Raw genomic sequence first — 23,757 nt, 5'->3', positions numbered from 1 at the left:
GCAGCTGTGGCAGAAAATGAAAGCTCAAGATGAAGCAATACAACTCTCAGGGACTTCCTGGTTAGACTGAACGGGAATAACCCTGAAATACCACCAGTGGTCAGTCCAGTTTTCCAGCTCTGCGTTACCTGAGGCGTGGACAGCTTTGCTGCTTTGGGCTGGTAGAAGAAGAACTCTGGCATGAGCGCAATGCACGGGTGGAAATAAGTGGTTTACCTCTGGAAAGTCTAAATATTAGAGCAAAAATCAACATATCAAAGTAAAACTTTAAGATTTAATCCCTCAAAGCACTTTTGGTTTACGTCTCCAGTTCTTCAGTGAGAGAAATGTCTTGTTTTAGAGGAGAGTTTTAGCTTTTTTGGAAATAAAACAGGTCTGAGAAGCTTTCTTAAACTCAGAAGAAGCAGTACACACCATTGTCTTTGGAACATGTGAAGCATGTTAATTAGATGGATGATTGCCTCCTAATCAGGGTGATAATCAAACATGTTCTGAAAATGCTTAGCTCTTCATTTAGCTGCAAACAAGTGGAACAAACTGCCAGATGTAGACATTTTTAAATCCAGGTTAAAAACATTTCTTTTCTCATGTGTCTATGCATGAAATCTGCACGATATCTGTTAACTGTTGCTTGTTTTTAATCATTTTCTTTCTCTTTTTATATTCTTTTATGTATTTTTACTGCTTCTTCCACTCCCCGCTGCAATGCTTTTATTGAATGTAAAGCACTTTGAATTGTTTTGCACATGAAATGTGCTTTAAATATAAACTTGACTAAGATAAAACAAATTAATATAAACCAAAGAGCTGCAAATGGACCAAGACACAGAGGTGAGATAAAGCTGAGCCTACCAAAAAGATCAAAAATAAGAATTAGCAGTGATTTGTCTTGAGGAAGAACTCTACTTCGCTATATGGTAAAAAATTAGCTTAAGAGAGGTTTCACGATGAAACCTTGCGTGTGCAAATACTACAGAGTAATCCTCACATTTCAGAGCTTGTTATGCACCTTTTATGCTGCTAAAGCAATGCAGTTCAACTGTGTAATGTGATGCTATAGCCAGCAGTCATCCGTTTACCCTCAGATTAGTAGGTTAAACAGTATCTCATCTCTTTTCGTGTGAGCGGCTAAAGTTAGTAAACTTGTGTTTTTGTAAAGAAAAGTGAGAATTAGCATGAGCACCACAATGCTAACGAGAGCCAGAGCTGATAATTACCCGTGACCACTGCAGGGTCGTTCGACTGAATGCTGATTGCACTGAAAAGCAGTTAGTCCGTGTGTGTTAGCCTGTGTTAGCGTGTGTTAGCATATGTTAGCATGTGTTAGCCTGTGTTAGCATGCATGTATTAGCCTGTGTTAGCACATGTTAGCGTATGTTAGCATGTGTTAGCATGTGTTAACCTGTGTTAGCCTTTGTTAGCGTGTGTTACATGTGTTAGCCTGTGTTAGCATGTGTTAGCATGCATGTATTAGCCTGTGTTAGCATGTGTTAGCGTATGTTAGCATGTGTTAACCTGTGTTAGCCTTTGTTAGCGTTTGTTAGCATGTGTTAGCCTGTGTTAGCCTGTGTTAGCGTTCTTTTAACAAGCGAGAGTTCCTTTAGTCATTTTTACTTTACAAAAAAAAGCTTATCTTAAGAAGAAAAGTCGCTCATATCTTCACAATATTTAACACCGGACTTATTTTTCATGTTAACTGATGTTCCTAATACAGGATAAACAAGTCCAATTTAAGTCCTGGACCTCAACCCACTCCCCACACACAATGATAACCTTTCGAGGTAATTTTGGTTTTAAACTCAAGGGAAAACAAGTTAAAAAAATGTAAATTAATGTTATGTGAGACACAAGTAAGAGTTTAATGACAGACGAAGAAAGTTCATCTTCTTATGGAGTTAAAAAATAACTCATAACTGAGAATGTTCGGACGTATTATAGGAAACTCACAGTGTAGCGAGGTATAAATGTAAAGCTGAAGCAGCCCGTAGACCTAGCATGTCACAGATAGACAGTTTGTCTAATCAGCAAACCATATTTCAGAGGGCCGTAAATGGTATTCTGTCGGGGGGAGAAAGAACCAGAGTTTGACATTTGCCTTGCGGGCGGTGGTGCACACTGAGGCCAGCCAGGCCGTGGAAAAACACCTCTAAATAAATAAGAATAATATAAGAGTGGTGCTTCAAAAATATCTGACTGGCAATTAAAATGCTTTATGGGAAGCTGCAGAAACATAAAAGGACATTTGGTTTTCCCCAAAGAAAGAACGAGTGACTCGACCATCAGAGATTAACAAGGAGAGTTTTTCCTTTTTTCCTCCACAGATTCACTCTCTGCCACAAAAAGAAGCGTATCTTTCACCAGAGTGCAGCAGCTTCTGAGAGCAGCCTCTAACAGCCCTTGGATTTATGTCCTGTTATTATTTCAGCCAGCAGAGCCATTCAGGTGCTCCTCCAAGGTCCTGGCATTTAGAAATGCTTTCTCATGCCAACTGCAGCCAAGTGGGGAACGCAGCTCTGCTCTGAGGCAGCCTGACAACCGTCGGCAAGGCTGAGCAAACACAAGCTAGCTGCCGTTTCTTTGGAAAATTAGGCTGTCAGAAAAATGGTTCTGCATATGTTTTACTGACTGATCCACTTCATCAGACCGAGTTCCATCTTCCCCTGACCTTAAAGGCTGTTTGTAGCTTACTGTCTTTCATTTGTGTCTTCAAGCTGACAAATTAGAGGCTGCTATCCTGACACAAAACCAAAATGACAGCCACGTACGTAATGTTTCTGTTCTTTGCTGGCAGAAGTGTCCATCAAGCTGCACAGATAGCACAAAGCAACCTGATAATTAGGTATGTGTACAACCCCACATGCAGCTTTGAACTATTTCATACTGCTGATTCAGCAGAACCTAAAAACACACTGACAGGGACCATCTTTGTTGACTTTTATTGAAGACTAGCTAACCATTTCAGGGTGTAAACCAGCTCCTGTGGGCGCAGCCAGTTCCAGACACAATCCAAAGGAACAATAACAATAGATGGAGACGAGATGAGCCTTTTAAGCACCGTCTGGCAGCAGCTGAAACTCTTCTGCCACTCCTTCGCTGTCCAGACGCTGTCTCCAAAGTGTTTTCCTGCCCTTCCACAAACACCTGCACAGCTGCTCCCCGTTCCCTCCCCAGTTCCTCCCCTGAACACACCCGCCCTGGAGCGATTGTTTCCTGCCTGGATGTGTGTTGCCCCATCGAAGACGCACCTCTCCCTGCTTTTCTGACTGCTCTGGATTCGGTTGCCCCTTCTGCCTCTCGCTGGACTTCTTTCTGTTAAAAGCACCAGCGACAGATGATCGTTTGTGACGTCTTAGCGGCAGCTGAGAGGGACGAACAGCGCGCTTTCTGCCTCAGGAAGACAACCTGCTTCCTGCTCTCCTTCAAAGCGATAAGAAATGTAAACATTAGGCGCTTTTAAAATAAATACACTCCATCTATGATGGGAACTGTAAGATTATTCAAAGCCATAACGCAGGGAAGGAAAAGCCTTGAGAAAGATGATGATAAACTGCTTGGTGGAGGCGTGCAGCTGCAAGGAAAGGCAATCTAGAACTAAAACCTCCACGAATGCTGCTCCTTTTTTGTTAAATATCTCAGAGACAACCCTCAGTGAACATTATCAACACGCCGGCAGACATTTCCCCTGCTCTGCAGCCCGCTGACAGCTCGACAGCTGAGAACGTTTGACTGCTGTTAAACTTTTAATCCAACTAATTAGACCTCTGCCCATCCCTGTTTTATAAAAGAAAGATGGAAAACAGCTAAATTAATCGATATAAACTCATAAATAAATTCTAAATGTTTAATTAATCAAACTACCAGCAGATCAGAAATAAAGTGAACTCACCAGCATTAGGCACTGAGAGTGGGACGCTCCACGGTCAGTTTAAAGCCCCCTGAGGCCCTTCTTCACGTGGGAAACACTGGACTCACATTTAAATGACCCCCTGACAAGTCCAGCAGCCCAGCAGCAGGTCATCAGCTGTTTCCCACCTGACTTTGCTGTGTCGAACCGCTGCGAGGCTCAAATTCTTCTGATTCAACATTTTATATCAAAGTGACAAAGACTAGAACACCGAGGGAACCCAAGCCTCCGATTATCCACTTATCAATAGTTTCCTGACTTTTTTTCACTGAAAAAGGTCCCGACTGTCCAGTAAACCCGATTCCTTCGACACATTCCCACAGTCTACGGTTAAAGCATCGCAGATGAGCCTCATCTCTCCGGTTTGTGTGGAAATATTCAGTGTTTCACCCTGAATGAAGACGTCCACAGGGAGGGAAAAACAACCAACAAGTGTGTGGAGAACACCTGGACTGGACCATCCTTTAGAAAATATGAATAAGACCTGAAATTAAGACATTAGCCTGTGGTCTGATAGTGTTTTCTAACTAAAACAGCGTATTTACAGAAATAAATCAGTTTCACTTTGTTCAAACATCTGTAACTCCGTCTGAGTAACACAAATTCAGCTTTAAAAAGAGAGAAATCAGACATTTTACTCTGTTTGTCTCTGGAAAAGCGTTTCTGGGAACTTGTAGGGGGTTAATAATCCTCCCAGCTTCGCTCACACAGACCCTGACATATGACAGACTGAGCCACAGCGCTGCAATGATATTTTCTATTTGCACACACAGCACATCAGCTGAAGTGTAACAGCAGCTCATCTTATCACTATAACAGCTTATATTATCATTATAAGTGCATTATGGCGGTCAAAAATGATTGAAACATACCTGTAAAAGAGTGCTGGTTGGCTTTTTATTTGCCAATAATTAGCGTAGCCACAGGATCATCTTATGGATCCCAGCTCTTCCATTCCTGTGTTATGGCTTTAAATAACGAGACAGTTCTCATCATAAATAGAGTGTATTCATTTCAAAATTGCCCAGCCTTTACATTTCTTATTGCTTTTAAGAGCCATACAGCACTTAGTGTACTCTTTCAGCTCCCTCTTCATCTCTGAAGATGAATTATTCATCTGTTGCTCGTTCTTTTAACAGCAAATCCTTAGTAACAACCACACAGACAGTCCAGACAATCACATCCAAAGGGCAAAAACAGGCAAAACGTGGAGGAAGAGTCAAAAACCAGGTGGAATTAAGCAGGGGAGGTATGACCGAAGACATTTTGATAGAAAGAAACAGCTCAAATATCACTATGTTGCCATCATAGCTGTAAATAAATGTCATTTACACAGATTTCACTGACATATAGGCACCAAAAACAGTCATATTTCAATCAAATCTTAAGACAAGCATCAAAAAGAACTGAAAATGAATGTGTTTCATCCATTACTGTGAAGTGAATATAAGAACAATAAACAGCTGGAGGCATCGACTCAAGTTGCTGCTGAACAAGAACGAAGCTTCAGCTCAGAGGCAGAGAGTTGGTGTCGCAGCCATTCAATTAGAATATTAATGTTGGAGATGAAAGCATCAGAAACAAACACTGCACAGCCTATAAAAACCCTGATAAACACCAAGCTCATAACAAAACCTACGGTCTCTGTAACCCAGACTTGACAGAACTCTTCCAGTTCTACGTGAAACTGATCTTTATCCACATGCCTCCTGCAACAACAGACCAACTGCAGCGAGCACACATGGCTTGGGTGGACTCCAGAGGAGAATTTAGGTCACGAGAAACACAATCAGGTGTTGAAGGCCAGACACAGAGCTACAGAGAGAGAAAAGCAACAGCATCCAGCTGGCAGCAGAGGTCCAGCCCTCACACTGGCAGCGCCTCAAATCTAATGAAATATTACTGTTACAGCCTCAGGTGCTCTACAGATGTGCTCAAACACTGTTCCTGCTCTTTAACAAGAAGATTAACAACAAAAAACACTCAACACAGAGACTGCAAGGCTCAAACTCAGCAAAAAATACCTGGCAAGAGTCAAAGTGGAGTCAACTGCCAGAGAGAGCTGCACTCAGAGGCTTAATCCTGAAGGAGGCCGGCATTTTTAAAGTCCAACCGCACACAAACGCACCGTTCTGGCCAATTTCAGGCCGTTTACACCTGAAACTCAACCTTAAAAACAGGGTTTAATGCTCAAAAGTATGATCTATCGGCAGAAATGTGATTTAATACTCCAAACCAGCCGAGAGAAACATTTCTTTATGAAGCTGACTTTGTGCACAACAGCATCACCATTTTTAAAGAAACTTCCACAAAGCTGGAAAAGCGTGTCTGTAACATTTCTGTATGACAAAGCAGGCAGATTTGGACAAAGATGCTCGTTTTTTAGTCAAAAGTCGATGAACCAAACCCGTTTCAATAGATTTCACCAGTGGGAGCACAACCACAGAGGAGGGAATCATCTAAAAATATCATATCATCAAATAAGCATTTCAGCCTGAGATAAAGAGCATCAGGATACAACTAATAAAACTAATGTCTGCACACAGAGGGAGAAGTCTGAGGCTTCATTAACTGACTGATGCAGGAGCAAAGCTAACAGGAAGCACAGCATCATTACAGACACCATCAAACATTTCAAAAGCACGCAGCCTCCTCTGCAGGGGGGCGGTTGCCCAGGTGTATGAATGTAGGCCAACACTCAGACCGAGCATGTTCTGAGCAGCCCGACGGGTCGGTATGAACACCGACAGCAGAGAAACAGATAACCACATGAAGCCAGGAGCAAATCCCGGCGGGAGAAAAAGTCACCTGATGAAACGCAGAAAAGGAGCTCCCAACAAAGCTGATTCAAAGGGAAAATGATTTGCTTTCAAGCAACAAAGCAAAAAATAAAGGAAATACAAGCTGCTGTAAAGCACACACACTCAGCTGAATACATGTCCGCTGTGCCGGAGCTGACGTGCACACACGCAGGAGTGTGCACGTCTCGTACTGCTGCCTGTTCTCAGGCAACATGAAGAGCTTTCTGAACACAGCCAGGAGAAACGGCTTCGGTGCATCTGTCCTGCGTGAACAGAACACGAGGATCCCACCGTTTAACGGAAGCGACACGCACACACAGCCTCTCTGGAGCTCACCAGGTCGTCCAGGATGGTGACGGGGAAGTCGAACATGCACATCTTGACGGGCTGAGCGAGCGCTCTGTGCAGGCTGAACAGGGACTTGGTTTCCATGCTGCACATTTAAAGCACTTCACCGCCGCCGCTCGGCTGCTTCCAACAAACAAACGAGGAGGGAACTCCCCAGACTGGCCGCCTCTCAGCGAACACGGCAAGAAAAAGGCGAGGAGCACCTCCACGTCCTCCCATCCACCACCAGCCCCTCGCTCCCCTTCCTGCCTCCTTCACCAGGGAACGTCTTAACTGCCAGCAGCTGCTCTTGTCTTTCCGTCTTCTGGGGTATTGCCCAACAGCTCAGCTGTTGTGCCACGACCGCAGCGTGTGCACGTTCTCTTGTTGCCGTGACATTCAGGCTGATCGTGGTCCACCAGAAACAAATAATAAAGCATAAAGGTATCCAGAGGGGCTCGGAGAAGCCGTCTGAATCTCTTCTGCTTCGTTATGCTGCAGCGATTTAATCAAGGGGGAAGGACTCGCTCCGTTTTGCTCCTGTAGTGCCAGACTGCCTGTGTGAGCCCATTAAAGATGAAGCAGGGTGACTGCTTCGGAGGCTGATGTATGAATCAGCCTCCCATCTCATTAATGTCGCCGATAAATGTGAAAGCAGACATTCTGGCAAGGTTCACAGCCTTGATTCTAAGACTGTTTTCTTTTCTTAACCTCTGTTGTGAGGATTGGAGTCTGGAAGAGTCCAGTGGAGTCTGAAAATGCTCCACATGAAGCGAGCTGCCCTGTTTTATAGCTGTTCTTTAAATCTTTTATGGTCTTTTTGCTGCTCAGCTGCTCAGCGCTTTGCTCTTCCTGCACTGAATCTGAGCACTTTTTCCACTCCTTTCGTCCCTTAAACGAGACGTTTTGCTCCCATTCAGGTTGGTTTCCAGTGAACACACGTTTAAAAGGACTCTGTGCAACATGGAGCCATGTTCTGACGGATGAGAGCACACTGCACATGTGCACAACGTGCACTTGCACCCCACAGATGTGATACATATTTCAGCTGGTGGTTTTGCACGAAGAAACACAACAATGTGCCAGGAAAAGACTAAAAGGAGAAAAGTCTGATCCGGCAGACATGGAAGGTGTTTAAAAATATCTGAAATCATTCAAAATGCATCAAAACCAAACGTATTTGCTCTATAATGTTAATGTTTCTACTGTAATGCAGCATCCATGTTAAGTTTGGATGAATAACCCAACAATGGTGTGAAACCTGCAGAAACAACAAAGCTGACCCAATCCTGTGTCTATTATGATGTTACATAAAGGAGGAAAAAGGCAAATAACAGAAGAAGACATCACTTCTCCTCTCAAAGCGCTTTTTTCCTCCATGGAAAACAAAAGTATGACACATTATCACTAACTGTGATGTGAAAACCAGCAGAGAAGACATGTTACTGTTCAATAACTTGGTTATTTGACTGATCATTTTGAGGATCAATAGTTTATTTTATCCTTTAAGCAAACACATCAAAAACGACTTTAACTTAATGTTTGTAAAATAAAAGCCATGATTTGGGATGAAAAAGAAGGGTTTGGCTTCTAAAACCTGAAGGTGATGCTTTTCTTTGTTACAAACATGTGTCTTCACATAAATATGTGATGACAACGTGGGGAAGACGAAGGCATCAACCTGCAAATATCGGGTAAAAGTATCTTTATGATATAAAGGAAGGAGGAGATGCAGCAGCAGCAACTTCCTTTCTTCACCACTTACAGAAAAAAGCATGTGATCTCCAACAGGTGCAGACAGAATCCCAACAAAGTAGATGTTATTCATAACTTTAGATAACTGTGGATATCCTGCATACATTTGTTATTTCCAAGTGTTCTTAAATTAGCTGGAGGAAGAGAATCGATGTGAGGTCAGCAGCAAAGTCCGATCCAAGCAAAACAACAGGCAGAAAGTCCTGAGCAGACAAAGCAGCAGCTTTCTTTAGGAGGTCTGAGCTTTCTCTAGGAGCTCCGAGCTTTCTCTAGGTCCTCCGAGCTTTCTTTAGGTACTACGAACTTTCTTTAGGTACTACGAACTTTCTTTAGGTGCTACGAACTTTCTTTAGGTGCTACGGACTTTCTTTAGGAGGTCTGAGCTTTCTCTAGGAGCTCCGAGCTTTCTCTAGGTGCTCCGAGCTTTCTTTAGGTACTACGAACTTTCTTTAGGTACTACGAACTTTCTTTAGGCGCTCCGAGCTTTCTTTAGGCGCTACGAACTTTCTTTAGGCGCTACGAACTTTCTTTAGGTGCTACGAGCTTTCTCTAGGAGCTCCGAGCTTTCTCTAGGTGCTCCGAGCTTTCTCTAGGTGCTACGAACTTTCTCTAGGTGCTACGAACTTTCTCTAGGTGCTACGAACTTTCTTTAGGTGCTACGAACTTTCTCTAGGAGCTACGAGCTTTCTCTAGGTGCTCCGAGCTTTCTCTAGGTGCTACGAACTTTCTCTAGGTGCTACGAACTTTCTCTAGGTGCTACGAACTTTCTTTAGGTGCTACGAACTTTCTTTAGGTGCTCCGAGCTTTCTTTAGGTCCTCCGAGCTTTCTTTAAGTGCTCCGAGCTTTCTCTAGGTCCTCCGAGCTTTCTCTAGGCGCTCCGAGCTTTCTCTAGGCGCTCCGAGCTTTCTCTAGGCGCTCCGAGCTTTCTCTAGGTCCTCCGAACTTTCTCTAGGTCCTCCGAGCTTTCTCTAGGCGCTCCGAGCTTTCTCTAGGCGCTCCGAGCTTTCTCTAGGCGCTCCGAGCTTTCTCTAGGTCCTCCGAGCTTTCTCTAGGTTCTATGAACTTTCTCTAGGTCCTCTGAGCTTTCTTTAGGTGCTCCGAGCTTTCTCTAGGTCCTCCGAGCTTTCTCTAGGTCCTCCGAGCTTTCTCTAGGTGCTCAGAGCTTTCTTTAGGTGCTCCGAGCTTTCTCTAGGTCCTCCGAGCTTTCTCTAGGTCCTCCGAGCTTTCTCTAGGTGCTACTAGCTTTCTCTAGGTGCTACGAACTTTCTTTAGGTGCTACGAACTTTCTTTAGGTGCTCCGAGCTTTCTCTAGGTGCTACTAGCTTTCTCTAGGTCCTCCGAGCTTTCTTTAGGTGCTACTAGCTTTCTTTTGGTTCTACGAGCTTTCTCTAGGTGCTCCGAGCTTTCTTTAGGTGCTACTAGCTTTCTCTAGGTGCTACTAGCTTTCTCTAGGTGCTACTAGCTTTCTCTAGGTCCTCCAAGCTTTCTTTAGGTGCTACTAGCTTTCTTTAGGTTCTACGAACTTTCTCTAGGTCCTCCGAACTTTCTTTAGGTGCTACTAGCTTTCTCTAGGTGCTCCGAGCTTTCTTTAGGTGCTACTAGCTTTCTCTAGGTGCTACTAACTTTCTCTAGGTCCTCCGAGCTTTCTTTAGGTGCTCCGAGCTTTCTTTAGGTGCTACGAACTTTCTTTAGGTACTACGAACTTTCTTTAGGCTCTCCGAGCTTTCTTTAGGTGCTACGAACTTTCTTTAGGTGCTACGAACTTTCTTTAGGCGCTCCGAGCTTTCTTTAGGTGCTACGAACTTTCTTTAGGTGCTACGAACTTTCTTTAGGTGCTACGAACTTTCTTTAGGTGCTCCGAGCTTTCTCTAGGTGCTCCGAGCTTTCTCTAGGTGCTACGAACTTTCTCTAGGTTCTACGAACTTTCTTTAGGTGCTCTGAGCTTTCTTTAGGTGCTACGAACTTTCTTTAGGTGCTACGAACTTTCTTCAGGTGCTCCGAGCTTTCTTTAGGTGCTCCGAGCTTTCTTTAGGTGCTCCGAGCTTTCTTTAGGTGCTCCGAGCTTTCTTTAAGTGCTCCGAACTTTCTCTAGGTGCTACGAACTTTCTTTAGGTGCTCCGAGCTTTCTCTAGGTCCTCCGAGCTTTCTCTAGGTCCTCCGAGCTTTCTCTAGGTCCTCCGAGCTTTCTCTAGGTCCTCCGAGCTTTCTCTAGGTCCTCCGAGCTTTCTTTAGGAGCTACGAGCTTTCTCTAGGTGATCAGAGCTTTCTTTAGATCCTCCGAGCTTTCTCTAGGTGCTCCGAGCTTTCTCTAGGAGCTCCGAGCTTTCTCTAAGTCCTCCGAGCTTTCTCTAGGTGCTCCGAGCTTTCTCTAGGTCCTCCGAGCTTTCTTTAGGTGCTACGAACTTTCTTTAGGCGCTCCGAGCTTTCTTTAGGTGCTACGAACTTTCTTTAGGTGCTACGAACTTTCTTTAGGTCCTCCGAGCTTTCTCTAGGTCCTCCGAGCTTTCTCTAGGTGCTCCGAGCTTTCTTTAGGTACTTTATTACAAGCAGGCCTCCCACCTCTTTTCTTTCATCTACAAATTACATGATTAAAATAGTATTTGTTGCTAAGGAGCTTTTAAATTAACACGGAACAAGCTGATCCATCTACTGTTGGGCCAAGCCTCATCAGAAATGGTCTCCATGGAAGGGTGGCTGTCAAGAAGCCGTTCTTAAGGAAGGGAAACAGGGAGAAAAGGCTGAGCTGTGCCAAATGACACAAGAAGTGGACTGAAAATCAGTGGCAACAGGTCTTATGGAGGGATGAATCCTCCCCAGAGCCCGGACCTCAACATTATTGAAGCAGTGTGGGATCAGGCTTTTAGCTGTTTTTGAAAAGAATCCACACTTTAATAGACCCTTCACAACAAAACGCCTTACAGTTGGGGGCCTGAGGTGGTTTTTGTTTGGCTGTGTGCAGTTGAGGGGTTTCCCACGGCAGCAGCGTTGACTCACAGCGCCCACAGCTGGAATCCATATTGACATCTTGATATTTTTCTCGACACCACATTGCAGCCTGAACCTGAATAGTTGAGCAGCCCACATTCTGAGTCAAACACATCGTATGTAGGTCACATGCTTTTTCACCCAAACGGCTGAAACGCTGATAAATAGGAAGTAAGTGTGACCTAAAAAAAAAAGACACCGCCTGAGAGCTGAGAGAACGTGACTTTACTTTGCTTTTTGAAAACCTCTGAGTGTTGTTTTTATCTCCCCTACGATCAGTTGTGGTGTTTTGACTCGAGTGCTTCAGTGAACTCAGCTTATTTCAGGGTCAACATCCGTGCCGTGTAATCATTAACCACCGCAAGATAAAACCCGGTGATCCCATGGCTCTTCTTTCCCTCTTGTACGCCGCCAATATTTGCATTTTTACAGAACAGTTGGTCTAAATAATTCAAGTGTGTGCTGGCTTCAAGTCCAAGCATGTCGTCTCGGGGGAATTTAAACAGGAAACAAAGGCTGAATTTATTACTGGTTCAGAAACAAGTGACGTTTGACACGTAGATTTAAAAGCACAGCAGGGTGAGGATGAAATGCTGCTGCTCTTTAAAAAACAGAGACAGAAGAAGAAGAAGAAGCGAAGGAGCAGCTCGAGGAAAAGAGCAAACGGCTCTGAAACACCACCGGGGACCTGCTTTCAGATGCAGAGGCCGTCCCACGGCTGAAAATGTAGGAGAGCGGTCGTCATGGAAACAGGGAGGCAAAGCCAGCTCTTCATAGAGCTACATAATATCACACCCTCCTCCTCCTTATTCTCACCCTCCCTCCCTCCCTCCCTTCCTCGCTCTTCCACCGACACCCAGCGGCCAGCACAGGAAGTCAGAGTGAAACCTGCGGGTCCACTTCCTGCGGACCCAGACAAAGATGGTCGGTTCACCTGGGACACGTGGCTATAAACCTGTTACCACCACCGAAGAAGACGGGGAGGAAAAAATAAAACGTGCGTCATCTTTCTGCAGACAGAAGCTGGCTTTAATCAGATTTAAATTAGGTTTATGTCCGCTGCAAATCAGCAGGATCATTTCCGTGTTTGTCCCACTTCAGATTGTTTCATCACAGACGGACTATTCCCCGGCGCCGGCGAGCTGGAGAGGCAATAAGCACAGAGTGAGTCAATCTCATCTCATCTCACGACAGAGCGTGTCAGCAGCGCAATAAGAACACAATATGTGCTCAGAAACCAAGCAGCGACTGTTTTTCTGACTCAGTTCCTCACAAAGATGCAGCTCACCTCAACATTAGATCAACAACAACACGGAAAATCACACAATGCTGAGATTTATTTAACCAAAACTACATCAGAATGCAGGAGCAATGTGTGAAAAACAACATGGTTGAACCAGGAATGGTTTCTGTGGGACGTTATCAGTCTCTCACATGGCTGTGGAGGAATTTAGGTTCACTCTCTTTTTCCAACGTTGCAACATTTAGATTTTTAAAAAAAAGCATAAACAAACATATTCCCATGCAACTTGTCTCCAGATTTCATGGCGGGCTTCTTCTTTACCAGCAGGACCACGTAGAAAACTGAACAATAAAACACTCTGAAGGAGAAGAGCTTACAGTGATATCATGTTGTTTCCGTATATTTAATTCAGACATAAGACCTGATGTAAGAAAGTAGTGAAGTTCATCTGTTGGCCTGCAGCATTGGTTTCTGCACAGCTCTCTTAAGGTCCCACCACAGCATCTCAGTCAGGCTGAGGTCTGGACTCTGACTGGACCATTGCAACACCTTGATTCTTTTCTTTTTCACACATTCTGCTGTAGATCTGCTGCTGTGTTTGGGATCTTTGTCCTGTTGTTGACCCTGTTTCAGACACGTGAGGCCATCGGACAGCTGGTATGAGGTGTTTGTGCTGATATGCTGTGTTTGGTTTCCTCCAAACGTGCTGCTGTGCATTAGGACCAAACATCTCCACTTTGCTCTGGTCTGTCCAAAGGACATTGTTCCAGAAGTCTTGTGCTTTGTTCAGATGCAGCTTTGCAAACCTAAGCTGTGCTGCCATGTTCTTTTTAGAGAGAAGAGGCTTTCTCCTGCAGCCCTTCCAAACAAGCCATCCTTGTTCAGTCTTTTTCTAACTGTGCTGTCATGACCTTTAACCTTTAACATGCTAACTGAGGCCTGTTTTGTGTTCAGGTGAAGGTCAGCTGGCTGTAATCCCGACTCATCTGTAAATATAGTCCCTAATTTCCACTGTATTCACCAAATGAGTCTGCTTTGCCTTCACCTGTGTTGTCTGCCTGTTTTTAATGTTCCCCTTATTTGTGTCGTGTGTCTTTCTTAAAAATAACTGGATATATTTCATGGTACAGCACATTAAGTCATAATATATAAATACAATGTTGGATATCCCTTTAAATAGTCACTCAAAAGTAACCATCATTATTTATACATTTGATAAAGCTATTATTAGATATCTAGAAACTGAACACACACGTGTGTACTTCAGAGTAAATGTAGGATTCATCTTTAAATTAAATGAAAGATTCAGCTTTAAAGTGAATATCTGGTCTGAGCTCCTTTATTCTCCAACACAGCCTGAACCCTCTGAGACAAGCTTTCTGTCATTTCTTTAAGGAGTCTTCAGGAATAGTTCTCCAGGCTTCTTGAAGGACATCCCAAAGCTCTTCTTTGGATGTTGGCTGCCTTTTGTTCCGTTCTCTGTCAGATGATCCCACACTGCTTCAATAATGTTGAGGTCCGGGCTCTGGGGAGGATTCATCCCTCCATAAGACCTGTTGCCACTGATTTTCAGTCCACTTCTTGTGTCATTTGGCACAGCTCAGCCTTTTCTCCCTGTTTCCCTTCCTTAAGAACGGCTTCTTGACAGCCACCCTTCCATGGAGACCATTTCTGATGAGGCTTGGGCCAACAGTAGATGGATCAGCTGAAGGTCCAGATGCATCTCTCAGGTCCTGTCAGGTCACAGCTGGATTTTTTCCTCTTTCTTAAGGACATCACTTTCAGATCCTGTTCATCTGCTGTAGATAGTTTTTTAGGCCTGACACTTCTTCTTTTGTCCTCCACTTGTCCAGTTTCCTCAAATGTTTTAAGGACACACTGCACACCATGCTGAGATATGCCAAGTTTTCAGCTGATAGCTCTTTGGGAATCACCTTGTTGCTGCAGAAATCCTATTTTCTGTCTGTCAAACTGTGTTTTCTTTGCTGTTTTTCATAGATGCAGCTAAAGAAATGGGAACAAATGATGTGTCTTTGTGACAAAGTGCCTAAAGATCCAGTTTAAAATGGCTTCTTTGCTAAGTTGTCTGTTCTGTGTCGACACAACACTGGTTCATCCCTTGAGTTAGCAGCCTTTTTTCTGCCTGAATCATTCATAGATCAGAATTATGTGGTTTAACAAACACATTCCTCTGAAAATGCTCGGGTACAAGGATCGAAAACGAGTGAAAAAGCAGAAAATGTCCAAAGAAAAACTCTGAAAGACCTTCAGAAAGCTGGAGAACTATTGATGAAGACTTTAAAAGATTACAGAAACATAAAGAAATCAGAGTTGTATCAGAACTTTATTTTTTTGCTCTCTATCAAACCCTGAAAGTGAAATCTACCTTTAGCAGCAACTAACTTGCATCCTGCTGCTTCCTCGATGACATCTAAAAGCAATCAGAGCGAAGCCAGAAGAGACTCGCAGCCAGGAAACTTTGCTGGTTAAATGTGTTGAAAAATAAATTTTTCTAAACTTTCCACTTAGTTTTCTGCATGCAGAGCACCTCTGATTCATATCCTGACAGGCCTCGAGTCACCATGACGACACCCACAAATGTTTACAGCATCTGCACACTTACATATCAGAAATGCAGATAAGTGTCGGCCACATCAACAAGAACAGCTGACCGAGAATCAGCCAAGCTGTCGGCAACAAGTGCAGCGATGGAACACTGTTGATACACTTCTCCACAACGCAAAAATGCGTCTTTAGACCAGATTTCAAGGACGAACCCTTCCTTCCACGCACACATAACTCATGCTTCCGAAAAAGGAAACAAAAACCCTCGAGGCTGAAAGAACGAAATGGGAGAAAAAGCCCGATTCTTGTCACATTCCATCAGACAAAGAAGTTAAATCTGCCTGGAGTGAAGTCAGGCCTCCAGAACAGAGCGTTTTCAGCTTATCTGCAACTCCCACAATGGTTAAAAAAGGCTCATAAATGTGTCCAAAAACAGATAAACATCAGGATAAACAGGATTTACACCAGGGGGGGGGCAGGAGAAGGAGGCTGTTTGCTGTGAAAGCAGGGCGGGGGAAAACGGAGCAGCGGGAAGCCTCTCGTCCCGGCGCTCGCCTCGCAGACAAAGCTCGCCGCTGACCTTTGACACGCTTTCAGCTTGTTTACTTGATGATTCCTCGCCGATGGAGGAGCTGAGCTGTTGAGTTTTACAACTGCACAAAGAAGCCCGTTTTAAACGCTCTGAGCTGTGAATCTACTCCAAGAAAAGGAGAATCGAGTCCAGTTTGGTGGTGACACTCGCTCCCTCGTTCGTGTCATTTGAGCATTTTCTGGGATAAATCTGTCACTAACAGCAGCTTTAAACAGATTTCCCTGGAGACCGTAAATGAGCTTAGACCCAGAGCGAGGCATCATTTAAAATCACTGGTGCCAGTATACTTGGTTCAGATACTTCAGTTTAGAAAACACAACAAAAACCTCCCAAAAAACAAGCAAATATACAAGAGCTGAATCAAAAAGATATCGTTTCATTTACAGATACAAACCAGGAAGATCACAGGAACCTCTTCAGCTCTCGGTTCTGGACTTCGTGGGGAATGATGAACCCTAAAACAGTCAAATTCCACCATGAAGGAGACGTTCTCTTCCTGTCAGCTGACCACAGACAAGCTAAAGGCACCAAAAAGCCAGAATTAAAGGTCTTTCGCGCTCTTTCAAAGTTGATGGAATGAAATGGGGAACTCAGTCGTTTGCTGTAAGCTGGTCATAAAACTCAGTCCAGTCTTGGGCTCATATCAAACGTGTTTAATATCATCGCAGGTCGCAGTGATCTAACACAATCAACAGCCAATAGATGAGCTCTGACAGCATCAGAAACAGGAAATAACAAACATATCGGCAGACCTAGAAGAACGAGCGACCAGCAGGTGAAAATGGACGGTCCGTGCTCATATTCTGTGGCGTTTTCTCCTCTTTTTGTTGGGTTTTTCACTACAAACCACTGCACAGACCAGAGCAGCTGCAGCTAAAAGCTGCTTCTCCTCCATTTTTGTGAAACTTCTGCTGAGCATGATGGGAAAAAATCTAAAAATCTAGCTTTAGTCTTGTAAATAGTGACCCTAGAAGATTCCCAGTCTTTGTAAAATCTTTAGTCTGAGGCTAGTCTGGGACTAAAAACTCTAAACTCTCGTCTTTAGATGTGAGCTGATAGTCTTTCAGAGTCTTTTCCAAGTCTTCTGGTGTTGCATAAGACGTCAGATATCGGTTCCCATCACTGCCTCTGCTGATCGGCGACATATTGCATCTTTAATTTCTCAGGGAGAGCACAGCCGATGCTCCAAACACGTGCAGGATGTGCCTTACATTAAATATGGCCTCAGACTTATAAAAGATACAACGAATTGATGCTGAGAGTCTCAGATGTGAACTTTCTGTTGATAAGAAGATGTTAGCATGTTCACATCGTGTGAAAAGCGCCACACATCTTTCTCCAGGGCTGAGTTTATCCTACTTAGGCTAACATTTAATCATTTATATTCATTTCATCATTAATAGATGATAAAATTCACGTTTTGATTGGTCAAGATAAATCTAAGGAGATAGAAGATGGCTAAGATGGTTATTCTGCTACAAAAGGTCGAACATATGAATTCTGTCGTCCCAAAACCAACACCATGGGTCACTATGCCCTCAGGCAATGAAGACCTGTAATTACATCAATAAAAATATGTGAACCCTGGTGGTCGGGAGGGCAGCTTCACCCACCCACTGAGGTGGTATTTCAGCCCCAACCATGATGTTTTTAACCCTAACAAAGTGTTGTTGTAGCTTAAAGACGAGCAGGGCCTGACAAAGTGCTGCTTTCACATGTCACCAAGGCAACCAGACAAATGGCATCCATGAGGCTCACAGAGGCTAAGTTAATAAGAACGTATCTTAGGCAGAAATGGTCAAACCAACAGTCCTGGACCAGCACTGGAACCAATTTGGTCAAAAAGTGATGTTTTAAAATAAAAATAAAAATCAGAATTCCCAGAATTCACTGGGCTCCGGGCAGTGTGCACGTCAGTACACAAAGAACCAACACTCCCACAGACACACAAATGCATCACATCTCCACTCTGATTTCTTTGATCAGAATCAAAACGAATTCATCAATATTCACAGAAACGGAATCATTTCCTGCTGAGAATAATCACAAAAGCGCTTCCCTGAAGGTGAAATCAACACAGCGCCGTCCTCTGCAGACAAGTCTGGAGCCACCATGTATAATTAATGTGCCAGCTTTTGGTGATGGTCACCAACGCTGCTGTGGGAATAAACGAGGAAGTCATCAGACCGTCACCACAAACAGCACAAGCTCCCTCCGTCCCCGAGTTCCTGGACAGAGGAGGTCGTGAACTCCACCAGCTGAGGGCCTCTGGCCTGCAGCTAAGAGCATCAAAGGGCCCCCACAAGCAGAAAATGATCAATAAAAGTCTTTGAAATGTTGTCAAGTAAGCCTCCAAAGCGCCATCATATATTTCAGCAAAGATGAAGTGCCAACCTGTAGGTTTCTGCACACCAGTCGACACAAAACCCCAAAAACCACGAAGAATCCCGTCTTTTTCAATGGTTAATCAGTCCAGAGCAGAGAAATTGAGAACTTTTTGCTTTTTGACCTCGTTGACACTGTGTTTATATGGAAGAACGACGGAAATATCAAATTAAATGAGGTGAAATGAGCTTTAGATGATTGAGAAATGAATCAGTTGTTTGAAGACGGGTGATTAATGGGCTGTTTAAAGCCTAAATGTGACAAAGACTGACTGATCAAATGGGAGAATTAAGGAGGAATTACACGATGAATAAACTGAAATATTTACTAAATGCACATATTTTCTTGAATGGCTCTAACTGGACTGAGCACCCTTTGCCCTTCAGCTTTAATAACGAGCGTAAAACAGGAATAACACACATATGTATTAACCGGTGACATATTTTGCACTTAAATCGTTGTTGTGACTTTTAAACGTCCACATTGCAGGAACTGAACTTTTTAGAGCTCGAAAGAACCGTTTCTTATTCCAGATCATCAAACTTTATGATCGGCCTCTTGGGTTTTCTTCCCTTTATTCTCTAAGAACAGTTGATCTGAAGTTATTCCACATTGTCTGAATCCTTAGAATAAAGAAAAATTAACAATATAGTCAGAAAAATGAAAAAAAATACCCAAATTTATGATATCAAAGCTTCTAAGAAGAAGAAATATTCGCTTACAATGACAAAATGTAAAGCTGGAAAATCCAATAAAGCAAATGTTGACTGGATTTACTTAAGATTTATTATTTAGTTAATAAATAATCCTGTAATAAGTCCAATTCATCCAAAAAAACTGTCCAAAACCTAAAATACTTCCTTTGCAGTGATTTCCAATAAAACATGGTGAATATCTGACTAAAGTCAGATTGTGTCCGTTAAGTGATGCAGTTCAGCTTCATTGTTTTGATTAAAAAGATAATAATTTTCTATTTGAAGGGACAATACATGAATAAATCCTCATCATTTCTCATCAGTTACCAAAAAGGAAAATATCCCGAACTCTGAATGTGTTATAAATGTCCAGATGACCTGATTCCAGCTGCTTTTCTCCTTTATTTTCATATTTTAATGGACTCTTGAGCGACAATTCCCTCAATAATTAACACCAGCAGGAGATGAAACGGGACAGAGACACAGAAAATATTTAAAACCAAGCTAACGATCACCTGAAACCTCAAGGTACCATTTCCCCTCAAAGTAGGCCACTCTGGTGGGATCCAGGCGGCAGCAGGGTGCAGAATGCCCCCCCACACACATGCAAATGAGCCCAGGTGTGTATTTAAATATGAATCCGCGGACTTGACGCTCCCAGCTGGCTTCTTACCTGTTTTTCCAGCATGATCATTCTCTCAGTATCATGACCTTCATGGATTGAGTGTCCATGCGAGTTCAAGATCACCGTTAGACACGCTCCTCCTCAGCCAGCATCTTCACGGATGAGCGAGAGAAAAATGGAAAAAAATGAAGGTTACTGATGCTCTCGGCTAACTCGCGTTACCAACGTGAGGCTAGCGGACCGCGACGATGCTTTATCCTTGAGAGAAATGCCCTCGGCGGCACCAGCATGTCTTGACATCCATGTAAAAAGGCTTTGAGGGGTGTTTAATCATGGAGGAAAACACCACGTCGGTCAGTGGACGGGGAGGGGGACACAGCCACACCGAGCTGAGGGCTAACTAACGTTAGCTCGCTACCGTTAGCTAGCTAAACCCAGCGAATATCAGAATTTTATTTGTCTGCTCGTGCTCTCATCCATCGCCGCTCCGCTCCCTTCCAGTCACGCTCGAAAAAATGCGTGGGGAAGGTGTCCGATGGCATCGGCTCTCCCCGAGAAATTCTCGCCGTTGCTCGACGACGGCATCCCAGCGGAGTGTGGTGAATCCGAGGAAAGGCAGAGGTGATGTGCTGATCTGACCACTGTGACACTTAAATGGATGCTGCTGCTGGCGGAGGGAATCTCCGCTTTCAGCAACACAAGACGCTGCTGCTGCTGGTGCTGCGGTCCGAGGAATCTCTGGGAATAACGACGCTCCTGAACGCATCACGCGATGCAGAGGAGAAACCGGTGCTCTTGAACAGACCCCAGTTCAGTTTTGAATTAACCCTTACTTTTAATCGTTTTTACACTTAAAAACAGCTGTAATAGCGCAGTGTGTTTTGTGTTTTTTGTTCGTTGTGATCAGTAAAAAGTCATGTCTTCTTTAAATGTGTTTTCTGACATGTTTTTGTTAAATATGGTTAGTTTTTGTTCGGTTAATTTCTGAGTTTTGTTGTCTATGTTAGAGCTTTTTAATTGATTTTTTTTGTTTTCTGGATAAATAAGTCATTGCGGTGTCGTGTTTCCAGTTTTGGTTTGATTTTCTGAAATTGCTCCATGTTTTTAACCATTTCCATGTGGAATTGTGTGTATTTTTGTCTCCTCTTAGATGTCAGTGCTCACTTTTTATTGCCCCGTTCTTTTGAAGGCTGTTTTATCCCAGCTCACAAATTTCAGCTCCCAGAACACTCCAGGGATGTCATGTTTTTATGTTGCAAGAACTTTCCCCCACAATTAGCTTTGGCTGACCTATGATTCATCAGGGAGGTTTACTACGCAGCAAGTTCAGCACAGCCGGGGTTTCTCTGCGTTAACTGACTGGACAAAACCCAAACCTCAATCATGATCTCTCTCTGTTGACTTCAGTCCTTCGACCTCAGGCTTTGTGTGTCATTTAATGCGTCTTCTGCCAATCACCTGACACTTGATTCATAAGTGGAGCAAGCTGAATGAATGGAGATGTGTTTAAAAGTTAGAGGAAGGCTGATACATGCTTGCCATTTGTATCACTAAAGCTGTAAATTTGAACTTGATAAGAATTATGTCTGTTTTAGGTCTTTTTAGATCAAAAGATGTCACCGAAGCAAAACTGTATTCTGGGTAAATTTGGCGATTAAAATGTCTAAATGTGGTACGCTGACCTACTAAATAATGGCTTAATTACTGATGTTTGTCTCATCCTTTAAACCATTTTACAATCTGACACCAATTATTCGCTTTAACCTTTGTTACAGTGTCAAACATCGACTGTCAGTACCTGTCTGATGACATCATCAGGTCAGGAAGCGGTTAAAGTCTGATGGCGACACTGAAAACTCTGACTTGAGGCTCAACGTAGCTCGCTAACCAGGTCAGGTTCTAGTGTTGTCTGCGTTGTGTTTTTATGAACATGAACAGGCCCAGACCAGGATATCTTTCTCCTTTTATTCTAACGAAAGGTGTAAAAAACAACAAAATCCTCCGGTCAATCGTGATCAACTCTCCCAAGGAGTACAACAGCAAAAAGGGGAGAGGCAAAAGCATGAGACACATATATAGGAGGGACCCTCGAAAGTGAACGTTGAGGAACAGAAACTGAGTCTCAAACGTTCCACATATTGACTCAGGAGGTCAGACATGTCGGGTAATAACTATTTACACAGATTCTGTGTAATTATAAATCTACATATTACTGCTGTATAAGTGACTCTGTTACATAAATACAGTGTTAGTTGCTTGTTTTGGTTGATGAAAATGCTACAGTAAGGTTTTCTAAATACTACAAACATTAATGTTCTACTAAACAAACAGACCGGCAGGAGTTGTACCTTCATTTCTGACCAATGAGACGGTTTTAAATGTAATGGTCTAACCTTTAAAACCTTTGAGTAATGACTCCAGAAACGTATCTTTGTCCAGGTTTAGTTCCCTGGTTTGTGGATTTGTTTAATTTCCAACGAATGAAGTTAAAATATCTCTTAAAACAGCAACGAAACAACATCTTTACCGGAAGATATATGGGAGTTTATGAGCTCCTCATCTCTGTTAAGTCCAGCTTTCTTCATGTAGTTTTGTTTGTTCCTTTTAGTTTCATCTTCAGCAGCTCGGTCGGGTTTTCAGGTGGCAGAATGTCCCCCCTCTTCGTGGGTTTCTCCCTCGGTTTGCCTTGGATCTGTGTACATCTGTTTTGTGACGCGTCTTTGCTGCATTTGCCTGAATCTGAGCAGTTTGTTTCATCTCTGCAGAGTTCATGCAGCCGCCTCACACCTGTGAGCGGGAGGTCCTGCAGGCCTGTGTCATCACGCTGCCTCCAGTATTAAACAGTATTAAAATGATCTGTTTGTGCATTACTTTGCATCCTTCAAAGGAATAAAACTGAAGCATTAACTCTTGTCTTTCACTTGAGAAAACCTCTAAAATCAAACGTGTCGCCTCTGAAGCAACAGCAGACACAATTCATACTGATAATGAGTGACTTTGCAGGTGGTGCTGATGCTTCCCTCTGCTGGCTGACAGCAGGGGCTTTAAAACTCTCTTTGGAAGCTTAACTTTTAAGGTGGTTTGAAAACGCTTATGACAGACTTACTGGAAAAACCCAGTCGTGCACTTTCTGGATATATTTCCTCTCCTAGTCTTGGTTTGGTTGCTGTTGGACTAAAAAAGCTAAAAGCTCTGCCAACAAAAACAGAAACAAACATTAGAGGCTCGAGTTTGGACCTCTTCGTCGTTAGGAGGCTTCTCAACGGGTGGAAATATCATCAGTTTGTGTGAACTTTGGGTTTGTTTTATGCCTCTCTGCTTCTCTTGGTGGATTTTGTCTCAACTTTTCCCAGATAACTTTAAACTATTAAAGGCAGACGGCATTTCTTTGTAGCTTTTGATCGCTTTGAGGTCTTTTCTTCTCCTTTTCTATCTTTTCCCCCTTAATTTTTCAGTTTTTTGGCCATTATGTATTGTTCTGTGGTAAACTTTGAATATCTCAGTAGTCTATGTATGTGTATATATTAAATATTACAGTAACAGTAAACTGTTCTTTTTTTTCCTTTTTAAAATTTTAAATATATATACATATTTATATATTGGTTGGTTGGTTCTACATATTTGTTCAATTACCTGTTAACACAAACAGCTGATCAGCCAGTCGCATGGCTGCATCTCAGTGCATTTAGGCATGTAGAGGTGGTCAAGACAAGCTGCTGAAGTTCAAACCGAGCATCAGGATGGGGAAGAAATGGGATTTTAGTGACTTTGAACGTGGTATGGTTGTTGGTGCCAGATGGGCTGAGTATGTCAGAAACAGCTGATCTGCTGGGATTTTCACCCACAACCATCTCTGGGTTTCCAGAGAATGGTCTGAAA

At 43.2% G+C, this 23,757-nt stretch overlaps 1 protein-coding gene across 2 annotated transcripts in view; it reads right to left on the bottom strand.

Moving 5' to 3' along the window:
* LOC140309384 (ral guanine nucleotide dissociation stimulator-like) overlaps positions 1-20,607 on the bottom strand; it is a 57,373-nt gene extending 36,766 nt beyond the window's left edge. The window contains exon 1 of one of the 2 annotated variants that reach the window (XM_072387227.1): positions 19,927-20,607. In XM_072387227.1, coding sequence (XP_072243328.1) covers positions 19,927-19,947 — 21 coding nt within the window. In that variant the 5' untranslated portion in view covers positions 19,948-20,607. Of the gene's footprint in view, positions 1-7,041; positions 7,158-19,926 lie in introns of those variants that run through there. The other variant, XM_072387225.1, reaches the window with a different exon arrangement.
* Positions 20,608-23,757: the final 3,150 nt, after the last annotated feature.

The sequence above is a fragment of the Leuresthes tenuis genome, unplaced genomic scaffold (assembly GCF_036924035.1).
Source record: "Leuresthes tenuis unplaced genomic scaffold, fLeuTen1.0.hap1 SCAF_6, whole genome shotgun sequence".
NCBI classification, from domain to species: Eukaryota; Metazoa; Chordata; class Actinopteri; order Atheriniformes; family Atherinopsidae; genus Leuresthes; species Leuresthes tenuis.
This window is presented reverse-complemented; position numbering and strand designations above follow the sequence as displayed.